Below are 22357 nucleotides of genomic sequence, written 5' to 3'. Positions count from 1 at the left end.
AGAGAGGGAAAGGGAAAGAAAACTTCATTGCACTTTAATTTCAAGCCTCAATCTTGAGTTTCAACCGATAATCTTGCAAATTCCTCCACAAAAGTTGATCTCTAAGGAAGTTTAAGGATTTTGGTGGAGTGATTTGGGAAGAAGAAGGTCTTGACAGCTTCTTGGCATAGAGATTAAGGTGACTTTGATAAGAAATTTCCCTCTACTTCATATATGTGTAAACTAGAAGTTTAGAGTTGTAGTTTTGATAGTTTTATGGGGAAAATTTTATGGGTTGAATGATATATTGGAATGTGTAGCTAGGGTTTATATTTTCAGCCTTGATTATGGTTATCTACCGCTTAATTGATGTTATTGAGCTAGTAATTGGTGGGTTTGATGATAGAGTACTTGTTAGATATGAATTTCTAGAGTAAAGGTGCAAATTCCAGAAATTGGAAACCAAGTTGTTCTGTTCTGACCAGCTTCATTCGTCCATGTTAGAGGCCGAATCAGGCTTACCTCAAAATATAAAAGTTGTAGAAAATGATGTTTTATAGCTTCCTGTAAAATTTCAACTCAACTTGAGTACTGTAGTATGTGAAATGACCGAAATAACCCTTACTGCCAAATGTACTGTTTTGTGGACAGTTTTATGTTTTCCTCTGAGATGTCACATTTTGATATTGAAAATGCATGAACTGGTTGTTGATGTCTTCATGAGAATTGTAGTTCTCTGTTTTATCTTCGAAACGGTATAAATTTTACTCCAAACCGATAGCCGTAACTTTAGTTGTGGCCAAAATTCCAAGAGATGTCAAATCTGTCATTTAGCTATTTGCCTTTAAACTTGATTTTTGGTTGCCTTGTTAAGACTTGTGTTGTAATTGGATTATTTTGAGCCTAGTTGAAGGGCTATTGTGGTAACATTGCCTATGTATGATATTGGGGCTGATTTGAGGAAAATAATGAAGCCATAAATGGCTGAAAAATAGGCAAACACAAGGGGCATGCCGCCCAAATTTTCACTAGAGGTATAAACCAGCCTTTGGAGTCTGGTTCTGTAATATGCAAATTTACCCTAGATCCACTGAAAACTGGGTTGAGTTGTCTTCATGAAAGTTGTAACCCTTTGTCTTAGCTTCGAGACGCTACCTATTACACCTTGATCGGATAACTACATCTCTGATTATGGTCAAAACCGTGTAACCCATTTTTATACCGTTTTCATTTCCGCGTACACGCACATGCATTTCTTTGCCGTTTTTGCCGTCTTGGCCATTTTAGTCCTTACTTCCATTTGTGATGGTTGGTTGACTGATAATTGAGTATAATCTTTTGTCACAGGCAGTGACAAACCGGACGAAGTCGGTGGACCTGTATAAAGTGTCTTGATTTGCGCGCTAACTATTTTGAGTGAGTAATTGGGTTGGTTTATATGATAAATTGTCGATGTAATTTGTATATGTTGAATGGGTACTTAGGCGAGGGTGTATTTTATTTCACTCGACCTAAGCCCATTCTCTGTTATTGACTCAATATGTGAGAATACATACTTTGTGCTGAGTAACACCCTTTTGCTGTGTGCTGTTGGGGTGATTACACGACTTGAGTTGAACCCCTTGTGCTGTGTGCTGTTAGGGTGAGTACTTTGTTGAGGGATATCATCTATTGAGAGATTGGATATCTCAGGGTTTGGTTCCAACCCGGTTCCAAGGGTAAACGGACTATTCGAGCCAGCCGGAACTTGGTCGAAGTTAGTTCCATGCTAACCTTGGGATTTCGTTCTTTGTTAAAGTTTTGTTTAAAGCTAAATGATTTATTTTGCTCGAGCTGTTGTGTGCTGTTGACTGGCTAGTGGGGGTTGATAAGGTGAACGGGAAAAGTTAAATGGAGTCTACGGACTATGAGTATTTTGATTGACGGAGTGCCAACAAGTGGTCAAGCTCGGGGAATTGAATTGGCTTTGAAGCCACCCGTATCCTACTATTGTGATGTTACATTTCTGTCTGTTGATGTGAAATATCTTGGTTTACATGTTTATTTGGATGTGATTTTACGTTTTACCCCTGATTATTCACTAAGCACATAGTTTACCCCATTCCATTTGTTTTCCTTAGCAGGGGGCCGACGCGGGGATCGTTCGGGAAGGTGTTTAGATTTTTGGTTATAGAATAGTTGAATTTTGTACTTGTTATAAGTTGACTAGTAAGATGTATATATTTGTTGTGGCGGTTATAGTTAGTAGCTTCTCTAGGGTTTACTTTCTGGTACAGAGTAATCTAGTTTTGAAGTTTTGAAATGGTATTCGCGCTAGCATTCGACTAGGGTTGATTGTACTCAAATTTTAAACACTTTGAAGTATTTTGGTGTGTAGAAACTTTGTATCGGGATTTGAGCATCAATGTATATATTAAGTTGAAGTGGATGTTTTATTTATTTTCTATGGATGTATGTTATTTTTCTTGAGCTATGAGTGAGTGAATCCTGGCGAGAGTTGGGCAGGCGGCCCGCCGAACCCTGGGGTACGCTCTAAGGGGAGGTGGGGCCGTCACAAATTCGAAGCCTAGTAATCGCCGGTGCAAAAGATCAAAAAGAAAAGGCGCTAAATAACTGATAATTTCCCTGGCCCACGAGGATAAATAATTTTTTTTCAAAATAAAGAAGAATGATTCTAATGACAGGATTTTAGAATAAAATAAAATATGGAGAAAAATCATTAGTTCAATTATTTGTACTAAATTAGTCGCTATCTGAATATATATGATCCTAATATGATATGGTCTTGGAACATATTTAATAAGGAGGAAAAGTTAGACAATAATATACCTGCATTCAGGCTACTTATATGCAAATTTAAAATTTCCATTCTAACATGTCTGTTCTTACATCATTGGTTATTCATTTTTCGTACCAAATGTAAAAGTAATTCTACAACATATAATGTGAGGCAAACCAAATGAAATTCCACCTATGTACTTTACTATATTTGTTTCTCTAACTACCCAGGTTATTAACCTTTTAACCATTGTAAAAAATAGAAAATTTTAAGTTACAGTGGATTGTACTTGGTATAACATAAAATTCAGAAATTAATGTTAGGCACTTGAGGTGTAACTAAAGGTACAAACGAGTCGAATATAATAGAATTACTTACGAATTTGTTTGATAAAAAATAGAGGTCAAGCTCATGATGACCGACTTCAAATAGGTCAAATTTCATGAAGAGCTTGAGTTTGAACCAAATATGAAAGACTAGAAAATTCATCAAATTTAAACAAGTTCATTGAGCTTCACATGCATACATGCACACACACACACACACCCATATACATACACACACATGTAGACACACACACAAACATATATATTTCAATTTTTTGTATTCAAAAGAGTAAAATATCTGTCATATCCCTTTTTTAAAATTGTATAAATAATTATTTTTTATATAAAAAGCGAGTTCCACTAGTGGGTTGCTGAAAATAATTTCACACGATTTGATTTACATCATAATCCTAGTGACAGGTTAAACATACATTACAAATCACAGATATATAATTTAACATATAGAATTATAAACATATTTGAAAAATGCCAAAAAATTAAAATTGTCTTCTAATAAGATAATTTGCTACAGCCCCATTCTCTACATATTGCAATCACTAAAATTACTAATCAACGGTTTTAAATACCAATAATTATGGTGAAATATATCGAAATAAATTCTTGGGAAGATGACCATGATGGTCTCCTTCATGAAGAGGAACGCTTTATAAGAAGAGGAGAAAAAATAGAGAGAAGTTGGAGAAAATAAGAGGTAGAGAGAGGAATAAAAATTGACAATAAGCTATGTATAAAATACTAATTTATATTACTTAAACTTCATTGAACTTGACAAGCTTAGTTGAACTAAATTGAGTTTGACGAAACTTGATTGTGGTCAACTAAACTCAATTGCACTCGAATTACACTTGATAAAGCTTGATTAGGTTTGGTTTGATTAAGTTCAAGTAAGGTAAAATAAAATTGAACTGAAATTCGAGCTCAACTTTCATGAGATTGACAAATTGGAGGTCAATCTTGAGTTCAAGTTTTTTAGTAGTGCATTATTAGAAATTTAGAACTTAACTAGATTGCACCTTTAGGTGTAATAACACAAAGTAATATCTTTCTATATGTTGATGTATCATTTTTGGCAACAAGTGACAATTGAGCATGAGTATAAATTTCCATAAATATTAGCCACAATTCTAGTATCATAATTTTCTTCACTTGTTTTTTAATTTTATAACAAGTTTTCCATAATTAAAAATAATTTGTAGCACTTGTTGTTGTGCTTGTGATATTTAGTTATCCTACTTTATCAAAATTGATATTAAAAATTAAACACTAAATATCATATTGAATTATTTACTTGATATTTGACATTTTTAAATATGAATATTTGTATTTGCATATGCACTTATTGGAAAAGATTTAGGTACGTTTGAGAGGGCAAATTAGTGAAAAAAATTTCTGTTTAGTGTAATTGAAAAGTCTCGAACCCAAGATCTACTCGAAATTTTCCACATACACTCCCTCTCCCCGCCCTACACAACTGTTCCTTTTCTTCCAAGGGCAAAACTAGTAAAAAGGTACATGGAAAGGCATCTTTCATTTCTGTAAAAATTTCATGGGTAAAGTCTAATATTTGTAAGGAACATTTCAAGGGGATATAGAATAATTCTAAAAATCCTAGTGGCAAGGTTTAATTTTACGAGGATATGAGCAATAAGTTTTAATTTTTCAAGGAAATATGAAAAAATATTTTGAAATCTTGGGATTATTTTATGCTCCTCAGCACCTCCCTCCACATTTCAGCCCACAGGCACGTATTTAATGGCTCTCCAAGAGTTACCTACTTGGGAGTGTTGTGCACCACAATACCCATCAGATTTGATAGTAGCGCAGCCTATCTAGCAATGTTTTTAAACTCAGACTACTCAATGAACCGGAGAGGTGATCGGTTCATGATTTTTTCGATTCGATTGGCTCAATCAGCCGGTTCATTGATTCTTTGTCTCTTCTTTTTGGCAAATAACATTATATGGAAAAAAATATCCAAAGATCCCTGGAAATTTGAAGTAAGATCTGGCAATGGTAAACACCAACAAATAACCATAATTCACGCAAACAAATAAAAAATTTATTACAACTTCCTTATCTAAAAGAGTAATTGAATACAAGAACTAAACAAATCACAAATTGATTACAACTTCCTAATCCAAAAAAAGCAACTGAACATAATCACTAAATAAGTATTGTATTATAACTTCCACAAACAATCTTAAAAATGTTCAAGCAATTCCAAGAAATAACTAGCATAATCAAATTGCCATATTTGATAAAAAGAAAATACTAAATTATTGAAAATCATCTAACATGAATTGTTTAACAAAGTCGGGTGGGAAATTTCATAAGGATTTCATAAAGTGTGAAAATTTAGTACGAAAAACTAATTCATGTGCCACTTTATTGGTACCTCTAGGAACCCTTTTTATGTCAACAATACTTGCTTCTAAGTTCTAAGGTGGCGTTAGGTTCATATGTTGGAATCGGATTCAGATTTGGAATCATTTATCCTAGTTTTGGAATTCAGATTTGGAATCATTTATCCTAGTTTTGGAATGGAGTCAATCATTCCAATACAGCTGTTTGGTTCAGTACCATGAATGCATATCATTACTATAGTTGATATTTGGTTCATTGACTCTTTCGAAATAGAATATAAGAAATTTTCACTAATTAAATGTATTAGTAAATTTAGTATAACTAATTAATAATTTTTATTAGTAAATATGTATAATTATTAGTATAATTGATAATATCAATCATATTACATATACTAATATACATTATATAATATATATAACTAATAATGTTATTATCATAAGTTTGTAACTAATTAAATTAAATATTATATATAATTAAATATAATTATAGAAATATTATAATATAATTATATAATATATAGTAATTATAGTAATATATTATATAATTATAATGTATATTATATATTAAATATAATTATTATTATATTTATAATAATAAATATAATTATAATTATATAATTTATTATATATATGTATATATTACAATTATATGCATATATAATATACATTTATAAATATATATAAATGATATAAATATATTTTTATATAATATTCATAATATTATAATATATTATATAAATATAATTATACTTAATTAAATAATTATAATATATATTTATATAAATTATTATGTATGTGTATATAATAATTATATAATTATACTAATATTATAATAAAATATATAATTATAATATGTAATTATATATGTATATATATATGTATATAATAATTATAAATATATTATATAATTATGCTAATATTATATTAAAATTTTAATTATAATATATATTATATATATTATATATTATATATATTATAATATATATAATAATAACCCTCGTTCCATCTGGTATCAAAGCCAGAGGGAGAAGTGAGGTGATGGCTATATTTCTTTACTTATTATGATGTTGCTAGTGTAGATCTACAAGTTTAGATCTGTCTAATAAGACTGGTTAACTTCGCGATTACTATCTAATGTATTCAAACTTATTATACTATTAATAGTATCTGCTTGTGGACTATGATTTGAGTAATGGACATGGAGCCTGTAATTGCCAGCCTCCGGTCTAGATAGTAAGGTCATGGGATTTGGCAATAAGTCCTGTAGGGATATTGAGGTTCCAGTGATCCGAAATCTAGGACGGTGAAGTGTTCAGAGGTTCAGATCTGGCTTCATAGGTTTATACTGCTGATATTATTTTTGTTTGGAAATATAGTCGTCATGCATAGTTAATCTTTCTCAAAAGGTTAGATCTATTCTTATAACTTCATCACTATCTTTATTATGATGGAAATATAATCGTCATGTGTAGTTAATCGTTCTCAAAAAGTTAGATCTTTTCTTGTAGTATCCTCACTATCTTTGTTATAATCGGTTTAGAAAAATGGTTATCCTCCATGGATCCCGAAGGATTCTGTTCCAAAGGGAAGAGGATTATAAGTTGTCTTAATTATTTATTTATTTATCTTTGCTTATGGCTTCATTTGTTAAAACAAATTCTAGTTCTCCAAATTCTTCTTTAAACAACAAACCATTAGATGACCTTCAAACTAGAATTGCTCGAATTGAGCAATCAATCTTTATTCAAGAAAAACTAGAAAACAAACCTCCTGAATTCCAGATTGACAAACAAAATCTTAGATCTGAATTCTTTGCAAATCATAACCATTTTAAAAGAAAACAATTTTTTGACAAATATTAGGGAGAAGCCCGAAAAAATATACAAGAAAACTTTTATAACTTTTTAAGAAAAACAAAACAACATATTTATTTCTTTAACTGGTATGAGTCTCAAACTTCTCAGGTGTCTACACTAGAACCCATAAATCCAATCCAAACTATGTCAAAACCTGTATCCTCCATGTCAAAAGCTCTAGAAACTCAGGTTTCTATACCAGATCATATAGATCCGGTCCAAACTAAGGTAGAATCCGTAGATCTATCCATAGATCTATCTCATATACTAGAATCCTCTCATAAACTCCCAATAGATTTACCAAACCTAGATTTTCCAGGAATTCTAAAACGTTTCTGACATCCAGTCAATCCATAAACAATTTTGACAATACCACCAGTCTTGAGAAAGACATAGGAGATTCCATAAACATAGGATATTCCACAATACATGTCTTGACTAAAATTCAACCTAGTGTCAAACCAATAAACTGTAAAAATCTTCGAGCAGAAATTGTCGAAGATAAAATTCCTTCCCAAATGCTTACCAAACCCATGGCTATTAGAAATTCACAAACAAGGATTATTTCCTCTAAACAAGAAATCCAGTCAGTAAAAAATCAAAATACTACTGATTTTTCACAACCATCTATTTCAAAATTGTCTCATAATTGTCTCCCTTCTAATAACAAACTTATTTCTTTGAAAAACTCAAAAGAAAATTCTACAAATAATAATCAGGAAGAAATTCCTAAATTATCTATATATTCTTTTATAACATACAAACAGTTGTAGTTTAACAAATTAAAGGTACTTACTATTGAGTACCCAAGTCTCAAGATAGAAGCCTATACAGAAGAAACATGGTTCTCCAACAGATACAAGGGACAAACAGAGGAGACATGGATCTTCAACAAACTAGGATAATCTCATAAACAAGAAATATCTTCTCAAATAGATCAGGCTAAATCACAAATCCCAAGGAGGATGATCGGAGAAAAATAACATATTCAACCTTTATGTGTCCCAGAAAATAGGATAGACCATCCTTCCGCTCAAACAAAAAATATGGGAAGGCAAGCTATCACACGCATCAGGCGGAAAATTCAGACAAGATCTTCTTCGACAAAATTAGCCACTAAACAAAAGATTCAAACTGGACGCTCTGCAACAAAGTTGGTCATTCATGAAATTGAGATCAGAATTGATCAAGAAGCAGCCTATACACATATTCTTACTATCTTTCCACAAATATTTGAAAAAGATTTCTTTAAAATCTTTACCTAGTTTATCTCTAAACTCCTCATACAAATATTTATTTTTTAAACCTACTTTCCAAACCCTTTGACCAATCAGAAAACCAGAAAGTTAGGATTGAACAATCCTTTCTTATTCCCAAGCCAGGATTGAAACTTCAAAGAACCACCTTGATTAGGGTCATACAAAACTTCCAAGAGTCTTCTACCCTAAATAAACCATACGTAAACCCTCTCTTACAAGGTTGTACTCCCAATCAAGAAAACACCCAAGGTCTATACCATCCTCAAACAATTCATTTTGATATTTTCAAAACAAAGCCTAATATTCTCCAATATTCATACAATACAGACGGCATCTATGGATGGAGCATAGATGAAATATTCAGATACAATCTTCTTATGGCATCTCAACAGATGACAACCACAGCTATGTTTAATCAAATATCATATGGCTACAAACAGTTAGCTGCTCATATCATATTCATAGGATTTATTGGGCAATTCAAAAAATGGCGGGAAGAACATCTCATCATAAAGGACGAAAATATTATTTATAACATCTTCGTCGCAATTAACAAGGATGAATCTGACATACAAGACAGGAACATCCTCCCAGAAACAATGGAATTCAATACTATCATGGACTTCACATCTAACGATGATTCAGGAATAACCCAAGAGCATTCATCAAAGCTATTCCCAAACTCTAGTAGGTATCAATATATATTCCTGACAAGATTCAACAGAAACAAGATTCATAACAGAGATTTCTCCAAAGGCCTTCTCATATTCCAATACAAGAAGATTAAGCCTTGGAAAGAAATAACTTATGAACAGAGCCAACAAGCAGGCTGGTTTTCCAAACAACCTGCAGAAGAACAAGTCCAAGAAAGAAATCTTGGAGCCTCTTACAAACAATATGGGTTATTCAACTACCATATAAATCCAAACCTATAAGTCTTCAAAACCCTTTCTTTTCTACAAAACAACCAACCTTATCCACTTTCAAAATTTATAAACCTAGATATTACCAAAAATTCAATATCTCAGAACTAGCAGACCAATTCAAAGCCCAATTGTCAAATCTTTGATCGAATCAGATACTGACAAATTTGAACGAGAAAAAGATTATGGCAAAATATTCCAACATCTTCCTCCCAAACCACCAGTAATGAAAATGAAAAAGAAGGACATATGGTCAAATACCAAAACCTTCTTCTCAACATCACTGAAGAAACAAGACAACCCTACCTGAACCAAGTTTAGGTAAAAAATTTTCTCTTTGATATTCCAGAAAAAAACAGCTTCAAAATCCCTAAACAAAACCTTTGCAAATCAAAACTCCAGGATTTTCTAGAAATCTTTGACAAATTTCTTATTTGGTATCCTCAAAAAGAAACAACCAACCTTGTGAACCTGAATAACAATTCTCAGTTATTTCAGGAATATTCGATCCAAATATGATTACTAATTATTGGCAATTATGTAATCAAAACTAAAGCCCTATTTGATACAGGGACAGACCAAAATTATATTCCAGAAAATCTCATTCCAATTCAATTTTTAGAAGTTCTTAGAAAAACCAACAATCCCAAGATCAATGCCAAATTCAAAATTTAAAATATACAAAACCAATTCTCAGATACCTTCTTTTCAACTAAGTATCTAACTAACCATATCATTCTAGGAACATCCTTTCTCAACCAATTAGTCCCTTTCCAAATCACATGTAAAGGGATAATATCCCAACTTTCTAATCCTATATTCTTAAATCTAACAAACTCTTTATGCAGAGACATGGCAAGAGAAGGAAGCTCATCATCATACAATCCAGAAGAGAAACAAGCAAACAACTGTCTCTTCGATGGATATTCTACTTGGGTACAAACCTCCCTCGGAGAAATATCCAACAATCAAACTAATGAAGAACAAACATCATCAAATTGGAATCAAGCCAGTGAAGGCCAAACATCAAATTGGGATTGGATCCCTGATGAATCATCTTCAAATTGGATACCTGCAGAAACAACTTCAAGTTGGGTACCTGAAGAAACAATCTCAAACCAATTCCAAACAATTGATAAAACTTCAACAATAAATTGGATTCAGGAATCTGAAGAGGATAAAAATCCATTTCTAATTCCTGAAGATCCTACTACTCAATCCTTCCAGATCAAACTCAGAGATGATACTTTCTCATATCTCTGGATGGAATATCACTATGTCGAAAACGAGAAAAAAGAATCCAGAATCAGAAACTTTGACATCATATACTTTGACAGGGATATTGGAGAAAGAATCCCTTGCTACAATACGCACAGATACAACCATATCGGGGTAGCAAACTCAAACTATTCGGTACAAACATTAAAAGAACAATGCTTCATGTAGAGAAGAAACATCCAAAGAATGGTTCTGAACAAGTATCTATTTGATAAATAAGGAGTCAATACACAGTATTACAAGGAATGGATCAAAGCAGTGTCAAAAGAATTATCAGCAATGATTTGCTAAACAAATGCTTCTAAGGACATTCAAACTGGTTCAATCGGAGCAAAATTCAGAAAAAATCATTTTCACTGTAGCACCGGAAGTACTGTAGTAGTCCAGTAAGTTACTGTGCAAGCACGGTAACAAAAAGACAAACTTGTTACAATGCGCTACAGTTTGGATGTCCCATCTTATTCTTATTAATGCGCTAAACAATTCCAGTAAGTTACTGTGGGTGGTGTCACATCTATTAATGTCCCATCTAAGGCACCTAAACAATTCTATTTTAACAAAAGTAAAAAATGTAAAATGAGTTAAAATGTCTATATTGGATAGTTTGGATGAAAATATACATTTTATTAAATGATTGTATTTTAATTAATGAATTACCTTAAAACATTTCCATCTCTTATCTGTGCAATCTTCGGTAATACGCTCAGGCTTCTTAAGCAATATAGTATACAATTTCAAAACTGTTAGGAGGTAAAGATTAAATTGACGACTCACTGTTTCTCTACTTCTCCAAAATAGACCACAAATTGTTCTACTTTTCTTGTGGTGAGCCAAAACACATACAAACATGGCAACAATTTCTTCTATTGACATGTTTCTTGTAACTTTCAAACCTCCAGTGTCTCTAATCATTTCACATAATATCCCAAATGTTCGTGTATCCATACAAAGTTCGCTAATACAATAAGCATCACTCTCCCTAGTTAAATTGAATAAGTGTTGCATGCGCTCAGTGAGTTTTTCTTCTTTTGATTTTTTTTGACGCCTTCTACTTTTGAGATGAATGAATATTAACTGGTACCACATCATAAAAAGTGCAATAATAACCATTATCATTCCCGATAAAATTTGGCTATTCCGATATTTTTTGCGTCTTCTGTTTCCAATAGGCAAACATGGCATCTTTGTCTACATAACAATATGACAACCAAAAATAAGTATTCACCATAAAACATTAAATACAAATGCACATGTGTCAAATATAATGCCTATTCCATTGAAGCTAAGTAGTGCTAGTTTATAAAGGTTTATCACTTCAATTGTGGCATAGATCTAGTCATTTGCTCGGAATCAAATTTGACATATTGCTATGAATGTTAAGAATCTATTACCAACAAAGGATAAAAATGCGTCCATCCATTGATGTCAGTTAATCCCAATTGTCACTTTGCACATTAAAGTAAAGAGAACTAGTCTAACATATGCTTCAATAACGACAATTATTGACCACTATGGATATTATTCAAAGGCATTAATGCCTTTGAATTTTCAAAGACGTAATGCTTCAAAGAGAGCTAATCGAATTGCTCTACAAAAATTCAAAAGGCAGTGGCTTAAAAAATAAATGACAATGATCAAATACTCTACATAGACAGCATAAGCATTTAAGGTTCAAGAACCACCACAACCATTTTCCATAGTATGTGCAAGCATTCTTTTGATTCAAAAGGCGGTGGCTTCAAAAATAAATGACAATGATCAACTAATCTACAGAGACAACATAAGCATTTAAGGTTCAAGAACCAGACAACATACGCATTTGATTTTAAGGTCTTCTTAAAAAGCAGAAAGTCAACAAAGCAATCTTAATTAAGAGAATTGGACATTAAAATTGCCAGAAACAAGAGGAAAACCATGAAGCAGAAAAGTTTGAGCAACTCATAGAGTAAGAGGGCTAAAAAATCAGAGAAGGAAGCATTCCAATAAGTCTATAGAAAAAAAAAGGAACCAGTACAGATGAAAATCCTGTATATATCATTTTTTGTTCCCTCAAAGGACATTATTATTAGTGAAAACTTATATATTACTGAAGAAATTAGTGAAAACTTATATATTATTATTATTAGTATTAATTATAGGAGAAATTTGAGAGAATACGTACCTTAGAACCCTTGGATTTGGGTTGAGGGTTTTCTTCAATTTTTCTTGGAGATCTTTCTCATAGAGATCTTGTTGAACAATTTGGCCACTGAAGATATTTGCCCACTATTAACCCATTTAGATCTACTTTTTTTTAAGAGATTTTGGATAAAAGATGAAGACTATACGATGAAGAAGAAGAGATAGGAAAATTGATGAAAAAGAAAAACAGAGGGGGCGGCGTGTGATAGAGAGAAAGAGAGGGTAGAGAACTTTTGTATGTGATGGGTAGGTCTGTCATAAATGTTGTGAGGGAATAAGTTGAGGGTTTTGTCCAAACCTCCCAATTTGTTTTGGAATGGGAGAAGTCCGATTTTTTAGAAATGATTCCAAAAACTGCATTCCAATAGGTTTAACACAAGCAACAAATAAGAAGTTTATTTCATTCTGTGATTCCCAAACCCTTTAACCAAGCGGCCCCTTATAGACTCTAAAATTTCTTAAAACAAATATAGTTGTAAACCAAAACTTATTTGGAAACTGACTTGAGATTTCCTAATCTAATATGGAAACTAAACAAATAAGATACCAAAAAGAACTACGAAACTAAATACTAAAATAGCTTGGTTTAATTTCCTTCATTGCCTCTCTTAAACCAGGCTCTTGATGTTGTTATCTCCAATGCCATCATGAGTTTGAATCTCCATGAAAAATTCAGTCACAGTATAAATGACATGGAGTTCTAACTTGCAATTGACCTTCAATTTCATCTTCGCGTGTAGTAGTGGACGAAACTTATACTTCTCAAACAACTTCTTAGCTTGATCACTCTTGTCAAAAAATTCAAACATATTCACCCATATTCCATTAGATACTCCATCATTCAGTTCATCCATATCACTAATAAAATCTCCCAAAATCACAAAATCATAGTTACCACTACCAATATTTTTAACATCACCATATTTTTGTGTTGATTGATTCACATTGACAAATGCATCAATCTTAACGGTGTTACGATTTTCAACTAATTTGTCCACTCCACAATTGATTTCAACCAATCTCATTACTTCATTTTTCTCTTCAAAAAATTCATCAACCTCGATACAGTCAACAATTTCTCTATCATCATGATCTTCAACCACATTTTTAATTTGATCAATGATTTCACTTTCTTTCTCAATCACTTGTGAAATTTCTTCTTCAATCACAATTTCTTCATCTTTAGATGTATCGACAATTGCTACAATTTCTTCTTTCTTTGCCTCATCAGAAACTTCTTTTTCTTCTTCCTCGTCACAAATTTCTTCTCCACCATGACCATAGGAATTTATTAAAAATTTCCAAGCCTCCTTTGCTGTCTTTACATGTATGAATTTTTTCATTACATGTAACTGGACTTGGGTATGTAGATAGTAGAATGCCTTACAATTCAACTGTCTATTCTTCTCTAATTGTTTAACTGAATCCCTTGATAATTCTGCGCCTGCTATAGGTTCCGTGAACCCCTTTTGGATAATATTCCAAACTCTAATATTTTTGAAAAAATTCTTCATCATCGACCTCCAAGTTTCAAAATTATTTTTACCATCAAAGATAAAAGCAGGACAATGTTGTAAATAATGCAGATTCATACTTTAATTTCACGAACAAGCCCTAGGATCAAAGTCTAGAGCTCTAATACCACTTGTTAGCACGAAAAATTATGTGCGTACTGCGGAAGCAATTTTGACACATATAAAAATATGTGGGAAGAGGAGGAGAACAAATACTCAATAATTTATTTAACTCAAAACTCAACAATAACAAATATCAAGTCATTTCACTCACAACAACTCACAAATCTCAACTATGAGGTTTTCTCTCAAACCTATTCTCAAGACTGAACTCTTCTCTTCAATTAATAACCCACTAGACTGGTAGTATTTATAAACTCTAAAATTTCCTAAAACAAATATAGTTGTAAACCAAAGCTTATTTGGAAACTGACTTGAGATTTCCTAATCTAATATGGAAATTAAACAAGTAAGATACCAAAAAGAACTAGGAAACTAAATACTAAAATAACTTGGTTTAATCCCTCGCCAACACTAGGGATAATGTTGTCTTAATTGTGGGGAATGGTCTATGGGTGAAATGAATTGAAATTTTAGTTAAAATTTTTCAAATTTTCATACTTTTGTTCTTGTTTCTTTTTCCTTATATACAATGGCTTGTATTTCAAGTTTTAGAATTGTTAAAGCTTAATATGTATGGATGTGTTAGGTATTAAATGGTGTTGATTTAGAGTACTTCTTTAATGAATATTTGATATTTTGTGACTTTTTTTTATTTTTGGCTAATTTTTCTGGGTATTGTAAATAGTTGTTTGGTCATCTATTGTGATTTGGCCTAATTATTAATCTTATGTCTCCATATTATTAGAAAATGAAGCAGGCTTTTTGTTTATAGTTGTTCTTATAAGTTTATTTTATTAACTTGAACTATACTCCACTGGCTGTTATCCCTTAGTTACCAGGGGTTTTTATTGACCAAATATCAACTGTTGCATCAAACAATGACGATAGCTATCAGCATGTTATTTTTAAATGGTCAAAACTAAGTAATTGAATTCCTTCATTTGGAAATGTGAAAAAAGTTTAAGTGTGGGAGAATTTAAAAAAAAAAAGAAAGAAAAAAGAAGAACAGAAAATGAAAACCAAATGTGAATTATAAAACTAGTCTATGGATTCATATGATTATATGTTTGAGATTTTGCTTAATGATTGGTCCATTTCTAGATCTGCGGCAGTTTGGCATGGATCTGTCCATGTATCCTTGTCGATTGGCTATAAGAAGTTTGCATCGTTTTCCTATTTTAATTATATTTCATTTCTTTTTTAGTTTAGACTACTAGCCTATATTATTCAGACTTTGATAATTTTATTAATTTTTTAACACAATTGTATGTTTGTTGGCTTTGCCATGTTCTTTTGAGTGTGCCCTAAGATTTAGATTTTTGTTTGAATCTTGTTTATTTTGGGGGTTTGATCATGAACCAGCCCTTGTTCTTTTTATGGATTTCATTCATAAAGCAAATCCACTTTTCACACTTCCACTACCGCATCAAAGGTACCTTGACCAGCCTTTTTTCTTGTTTTTCAGTGGAGGTCAAGCCTTAAGCCACGTTAATGAGCCATAACAATTACTACAAGGAAATTGAGACATTGCCTGCAAACTTCTTATCTCACCTTCACTTGGGCAAATTTCCATTTTTTCCAGACGAGACTGAATTGCTGAACTTGTTGCTGCAACATGCCATTGATGCTTCAAGATTTGCTGATTGATTCAAAGAAGTTTGGCTATAAGAAGGTTGAACTTAAAAATCAAACGCTGATGTTTCCTAAAGGACTAAGGTTTTTGATCTACACACTTCCTCTTGAAAGAATGGCTAACTGGGAGTCGATATAATGTAAATTGGTTTCGATTTAAGCTAGTTGAACTCAATTCCATTTCAGCTCGATTAAAGATCGTTTAGTTTCGGCTTGATAAATCCAAGCCAAATTTTCTCAAGATTAAAAACATGTTGAAATAAACAAGTTTGAACTCTAAAGAACCAATATGATTCACAAACGTTAAACGTTTATTATAGCAATAAAATAAGGAGCAACTTCCATGAAATATTCTGTGGTGATAGGATTCCATGTTGTGTTTGCTTTGCTAATGAAGAATCCAACCGGCCAGCAAAACAGTGTCATAATCTTTGGTGTCCAATCGTGCAGACCAGTATTTGAACTATGCAGATGGATCATGAATAGTTGCAACTAAAGTCAAGCTGTTTTTTCTTCTTGCAGTTGCACCTAAGATTTCGGTCATGTCTGGCATTTGAGGACCTGCAGTTCCATTGGGAAGTGACCAGTCAAAATGGTACAGCAGCTTAGCAAGAAGAAGCTCAACACCTGCCGAACCAAATGATATTCCTGGGCAAATCCTTCTTCCTCCACCAAATGGGATATACTCGAAATTCGTCCCTATTGAGTCAATGCCACTGTCAAGAAATCTCTCCGGTTTAAACTTTTCGTGGTTCGGCCAAACTTCAGGATCACGATGAATTGCCCAGGCATTTATCATGACTTTAGTTTTGATGGGAATATCGTAACCAGCAATCTTACATGGCTCCCTGCATTCTCTTGGAAGTATCAGTGGAAGAGGAGGGTGCAGCCTCAGAGTCTCTTTGATCACTGCTTTTAGGTAATTCAATTCCTTCAAGTCTGTCTCTTGTACTGTTTCCTTCCCCTCGAGGACCTGTCTCAGCTCAGCTTGGGCCTTTTCCATGACACTTGGGTTTCTAATCAGCTCTGCCATTGCGTAGTCTAATGTGGCTGCAGAAGTTTCGGTCCCAGCTGCAAAAACGTCCTGTATTGCAGTTCAAGAGAGAATGGTTACTTAAAATATGATGAAATGGGAAACTTGCTTGAGGTGTCTGTGATATGTTACTATATACTTACCCAAATAACAGCCTTGATGCTGTCTGTTGAAATATTGAAGTCACCTCTTTCCTTAAGTCTTAATAGGACATCAACTAAATCTTCCTCTGCTGATTGGGAATCAACTAAATCACTTGTTTGCTTCTCTTTGTGCTCATTGATTATGTTTTCAAGCAGCTGGTCAATCTCGTGATGCAGCTTTAGCAGTTTTGGCTTCAAACCACTCAAAGAATGAAGGAATTTTAGCGAAGGAAACAAATCAGCTATATCGAAACCTCCGCCTGATAAAATTGCCTCATTTATCAGCGGTATCAGAACATCTTGGTGAGCGAAGCTCTTTCCGAAAGCTGCTCTGCAGACTACGCCATTCGTAAAAGAGAAGACTTTTTCAGTAACATTGACTGGCGAGTTTGACGATGACTTGATGGATCTAATCACCTTCGAGGCCTCATCCTCCCGGAGACTGCCAAAAGACCGTACGCTCTTGGGACTGAGGAGTTCTAGGAGACAGATTTTTCGCATCTGTTTCCAGTGATCGCCGTAAGGTGAAAAGGCGATATCCAAGTTGTCGTAACCAAGTATCTTAGAAGCTAGAAGTTCTGGTCGGTCTGCAAAGGCAATGTCATGAACTTTCAGCACTTGTTTTGCTTCCTGTGCTGCTGATATAATCACTGTAGATATTTCTCCCATCTGCAGATGCATGATGGGTCCAAATTTTTTAGCCATGTCTCTTAGAGCAAGGTGTGGCAAAGAACCAGCTAGATGGTGCATACTTCCAACCAGAGGAATCTTCCATGGCCCTGGGGGTTTTCTGGGATTATGAGTTCTCTTGGAACTTTTGATGAATAGCCTATTAAACTTCCATAGAAGAAAAAAGAAGAGGATGCTTACAAGAAAAGCAGGATAAGTAATCTCCATTTCTAAAAGAGAGGACAGAGGAGAGGTAGAGTTACTTCCTCACCTGTTCCAAAGTTTATAATTGCTTGCAGGCTTGTTATCAATTTTGTGTTTACTTCTTAATCTATGGACTTTCTGTCAGGTAGAGATGCTTTTCTAGACTGGAATTGATTCTTAGGTCGTTGTCTTTTTCTTCTGTTTCTCGCACGGTAATCTAAGGCAGCCACCTAGTCATAGATACCTTTAGAAAATTAGCAAGTGTTCGGTGTGAGTTGTTTAACCTCCAAAAGTTACAAGTGTAAAATAGATTTAGAGCCTGTTTGGAATCACGATGCTTTTGTTAAGCTGATAGAAGTTCTTTTAAAAAGTGATTAATTGAAATTTATATTTGATCTATAAACACACAGTAAAAGGATTTAATTATGATTACAATCACATTTTTGAGCTATGGTTTAGGCTAATGTGTCACCGTTATTTTTTTTATTTATTAAAACTAGCGGTTACTAATAAAAGTCAAAATCAAATTAATAAATTGATAAATTTACTCTTTCATTATTTCTTTTTTCATTAATTCATAGATTGATAAATTGATAGAGCTAACGGTTATTTTCATTAATTAGTTACTAATTAGTGCTCTAATTACTTAATTGCTTGATATTAGTAAAGGAGATTGGATGGAAAAGAAGGGTAAAATTCAAAAAGAAATTCTATTTAAAATCACAAGAATCATAACAAAAATCATGTCAAAAAATATGACTGTCTATTTTATTGAATTTTGTATTATTAGTATAATTTTGTTACTTATTTGTATTGTCTAATTTATTAGTATAGTTTTTAAAAGGGGTATTTTTGAAGAATAAATCTTATAGACACTGAAAGTGTATAGACTATTACTGTTAGATTCATGACATATATACAAAAGTTGAATTTCAAATTCAAAGTTTACATAGTTGCCATTCATCCAACGCTGACAGAGTATACACAGTTAATATAGAAAAGATTAATCCATTTTTGAAATAAAAGTTTCATCTCTTCCTTAAAGTACTTTTTGAATGTTAATTTTTTTAATTAGACTAATTTTGCTATTAAATCTTAATCTTAGAGAGGTTTGTGTAATGCAATTTTGCAAACTTCAGGGGGAAGTTAGTGAAATTGTCAGAAACTTTAGATCATTTGATGATTAAAATTTTTGTCGCCGACGAAAGTTTCAGAAGGGGGACCACCATAAATCGTTCTCCTCATCGGCTTTGTACTTCACACCAGACCAACTTGTTTCCTTCTTTGTGCAACAAAACAATGGCAAAGAGTTTAGCTATAGCACCCCACCAAATTCCCTGTTTTGTCATTTAAGCAAGTGTATTATTCAACGTATAGTTGCCTTATACTAGGAAAACTAATAAACACATAGTGGCATACCTTATCCTCTCTCTCCCGGGTGAGAGTTCAAAATTTTCTCTCTATTGGGAAGTGTGCATCTCCCTCCTCTGGGAGCTTTCCAACATCTTTGTCGGAAACCTGAGAGACCACCAAACTCCAAACAATCAACTGGTAGCCAACAAAATCCACTACAACAATATTAAAGCCTTCAGACAGCATTAAGCGGCAGCATTAAAGACAACGGACAAGATCCCACCTTCAGTCCGGATTGGTGGATCCAAAAAACAAAGGATTGAGTGTTTTTGCGCCTGTTTTTGAAAACCTGTTTTTCACATTCTAAATGCTACAGTAAATATGTATTTCAAAAACAATTTCAAAAATATCATATCCAAACAATATATCAAAAACAACTCCAAATATATTTCAATTATGTATATTTAATTTGTATATTTTAATAAGCATATTTCAATTTGTATATTTTAATTATGTATTTTAATATGTATATTTCAATTATATTTTAATATATTTTAATTATATATTTTAATATGTATATTTCAATCATGTATTTTAATATGTATATTTCAATTATGTATATTATATATATATTATATTAATATAAATATATTTATTTCAATTATGTATAATATTATATATATTATATCAATTGAAATAAATATTATATATTTATATAAATACATTTATTTATATATAAATTTATAAATATATTTATGCAATTTTGTTTTATAATATATATTAATATGTATATTTTAATTTTGTATATTTTATATAAATTATATTAATATTAATGTTTATTATATATATTATACATTTCTAATATTATATATTTATACATACATATTAGAAATATTTTATTTTATTTAAAATATATTTTTATATATTTATAATATATTTACTTAAATATTATATGTTATATAAATTATATATAATATAATATATAATATATTATACATTTATATAAATGTACATTTATACATAATATATAAATATTTATGTATATTTATAATATACATTTATATTATGATTTATATATAATATTAATTTTACATTTATACATAATATTAATACATGTATACATTTATATTAATTATATTAATACATTTCTACATAATATTAATACATATTTATAATATATTAATTTATACATTTATATAATATTCATTTATAATTTATACATTTTTAATAAATACACTTATACATTTAAATATACATTTATATTATTCATTATATATAATATTATACATTTATACATTTATATTAATATACATAATATTAATTTTACATTTATGCATAATATTAATACATATATACATTTATATTAATTATATAAATACATTTCTACATAATATTAATATATATGTATAATATATTAATTTATACATTTATAATAATATACACTTATTCATTTATAAATATATTTATATATAATATAATATATTTATATATTTTTATATGAATATATAAATTTATTTATTTATAAATATCTATAAATGTATTATGAATGCATAAATGTATATTTATATGAAAATATAAAATTTATAATTTATACATTTATACATTTATATAATATTCATTTATAATTTATACATTTATAATAATATACATTTATACATTTGTAAATATAAATGTATTATAAATACATAAATGTATATTTATGTAAAAATATAAAAATTATAATATTTTAAAAATACTCAAAAATATGTTTCAAAAATACCTCTAAAAATAATCCAAAAAAATCTACAGTAAAAGTTTTTCATATAGTTTTTGAAAAACAACCCCAAAAACAACTAACCCAAACGGACTTGTTTTTCAGATTCGAAATGCTACAGTGGTGTTTTTGAAAAACAACCCAAAAAACAGCTAATCCAAACGGAGCCAAAGGACTTCGGAAGAAAGGCCACTAACTTCTGTGTCCGAAACTCTTAGCAGGTAACTCTAAAGCTTTACCATACGGATCTAGCCTGGATCTGCAAGTACTCTTGAGGAGAAGCAGTTAACACTGCTGTTTCCGTTTTGTCTTTTTCCTTTCCACGCTTACATCTCGTGCTTTATAAGAAAAAAAAAAAACGGACAATGTTGGAAAAAACAAGGGCTCCATTTGAATTAATTATTTTTGGAGGTGTTTTTTAAAAATTTTACTATAATTGTGTATATGAAAATCTTTTATTATAGATGTTTTTTGAATTTTTTTTAGAGGTGTTTTTAAAATATATTTTTGAGTATTTTTATAATAAACAATTTTCTTGAAATTTTTTTAAAATATATGCTGGCTTTGTTTCTATATATTAATATTTATTTATTTATATATATAATATTTTTTATTTCAATTTTTTTTATAACACGTATATTAATATGTATTTATATTATATATATTTATATACATATTATAAAACAAAATTGAAATATATATATTTATATATATATTTATATAAATAAATATATATATTTATAAAAATATAAAAATATATTTATTGTGAGGACCCAAATTTTTTTATTTTATTTTACTTTTATTTTATTTTATTGATTTATTTAATCATTTATTTATTCGTTTACTCCAATTAATTTATTTCATTCATTTTAAATTCATTAACTTGGAACAATGTCTCATTTTATATTTTAAAACATTTCGTTAGCGAATTTAATTTTTCTACAGCTCACTTAGTAAGAAATAGC

The 22357-nt window shown here is 31.0% G+C and overlaps 1 protein-coding gene across 1 annotated transcript; it reads right to left on the bottom strand.

Annotated features, from left to right (window-relative positions):
• Positions 1-16527: 16527 nt before the first annotated feature.
• LOC113743518 (premnaspirodiene oxygenase-like) lies at positions 16528-18375 on the bottom strand. Its single transcript, XM_027271564.2, has 2 exons — positions 17414-18375; positions 16528-17321 (listed from the first exon to the last, which is right to left on the bottom strand). Exons 1-2 carry the CDS (start codon positions 18308-18310, stop codon positions 16701-16703), a joined length of 1518 nt encoding a protein of 505 aa, XP_027127365.1. The 5' UTR covers positions 18311-18375; the 3' UTR covers positions 16528-16700.
• Positions 18376-22357: the final 3982 nt, after the last annotated feature.

Source organism: Coffea arabica, chromosome 5e (genome assembly GCF_036785885.1).
Source record: "Coffea arabica cultivar ET-39 chromosome 5e, Coffea Arabica ET-39 HiFi, whole genome shotgun sequence".
NCBI classification, from domain to species: Eukaryota; Viridiplantae; Streptophyta; class Magnoliopsida; order Gentianales; family Rubiaceae; genus Coffea; species Coffea arabica.
The sequence above is the reverse complement of the archived record's forward strand: the minus strand, read 5'-3'. Positions and strand labels throughout refer to the sequence as shown.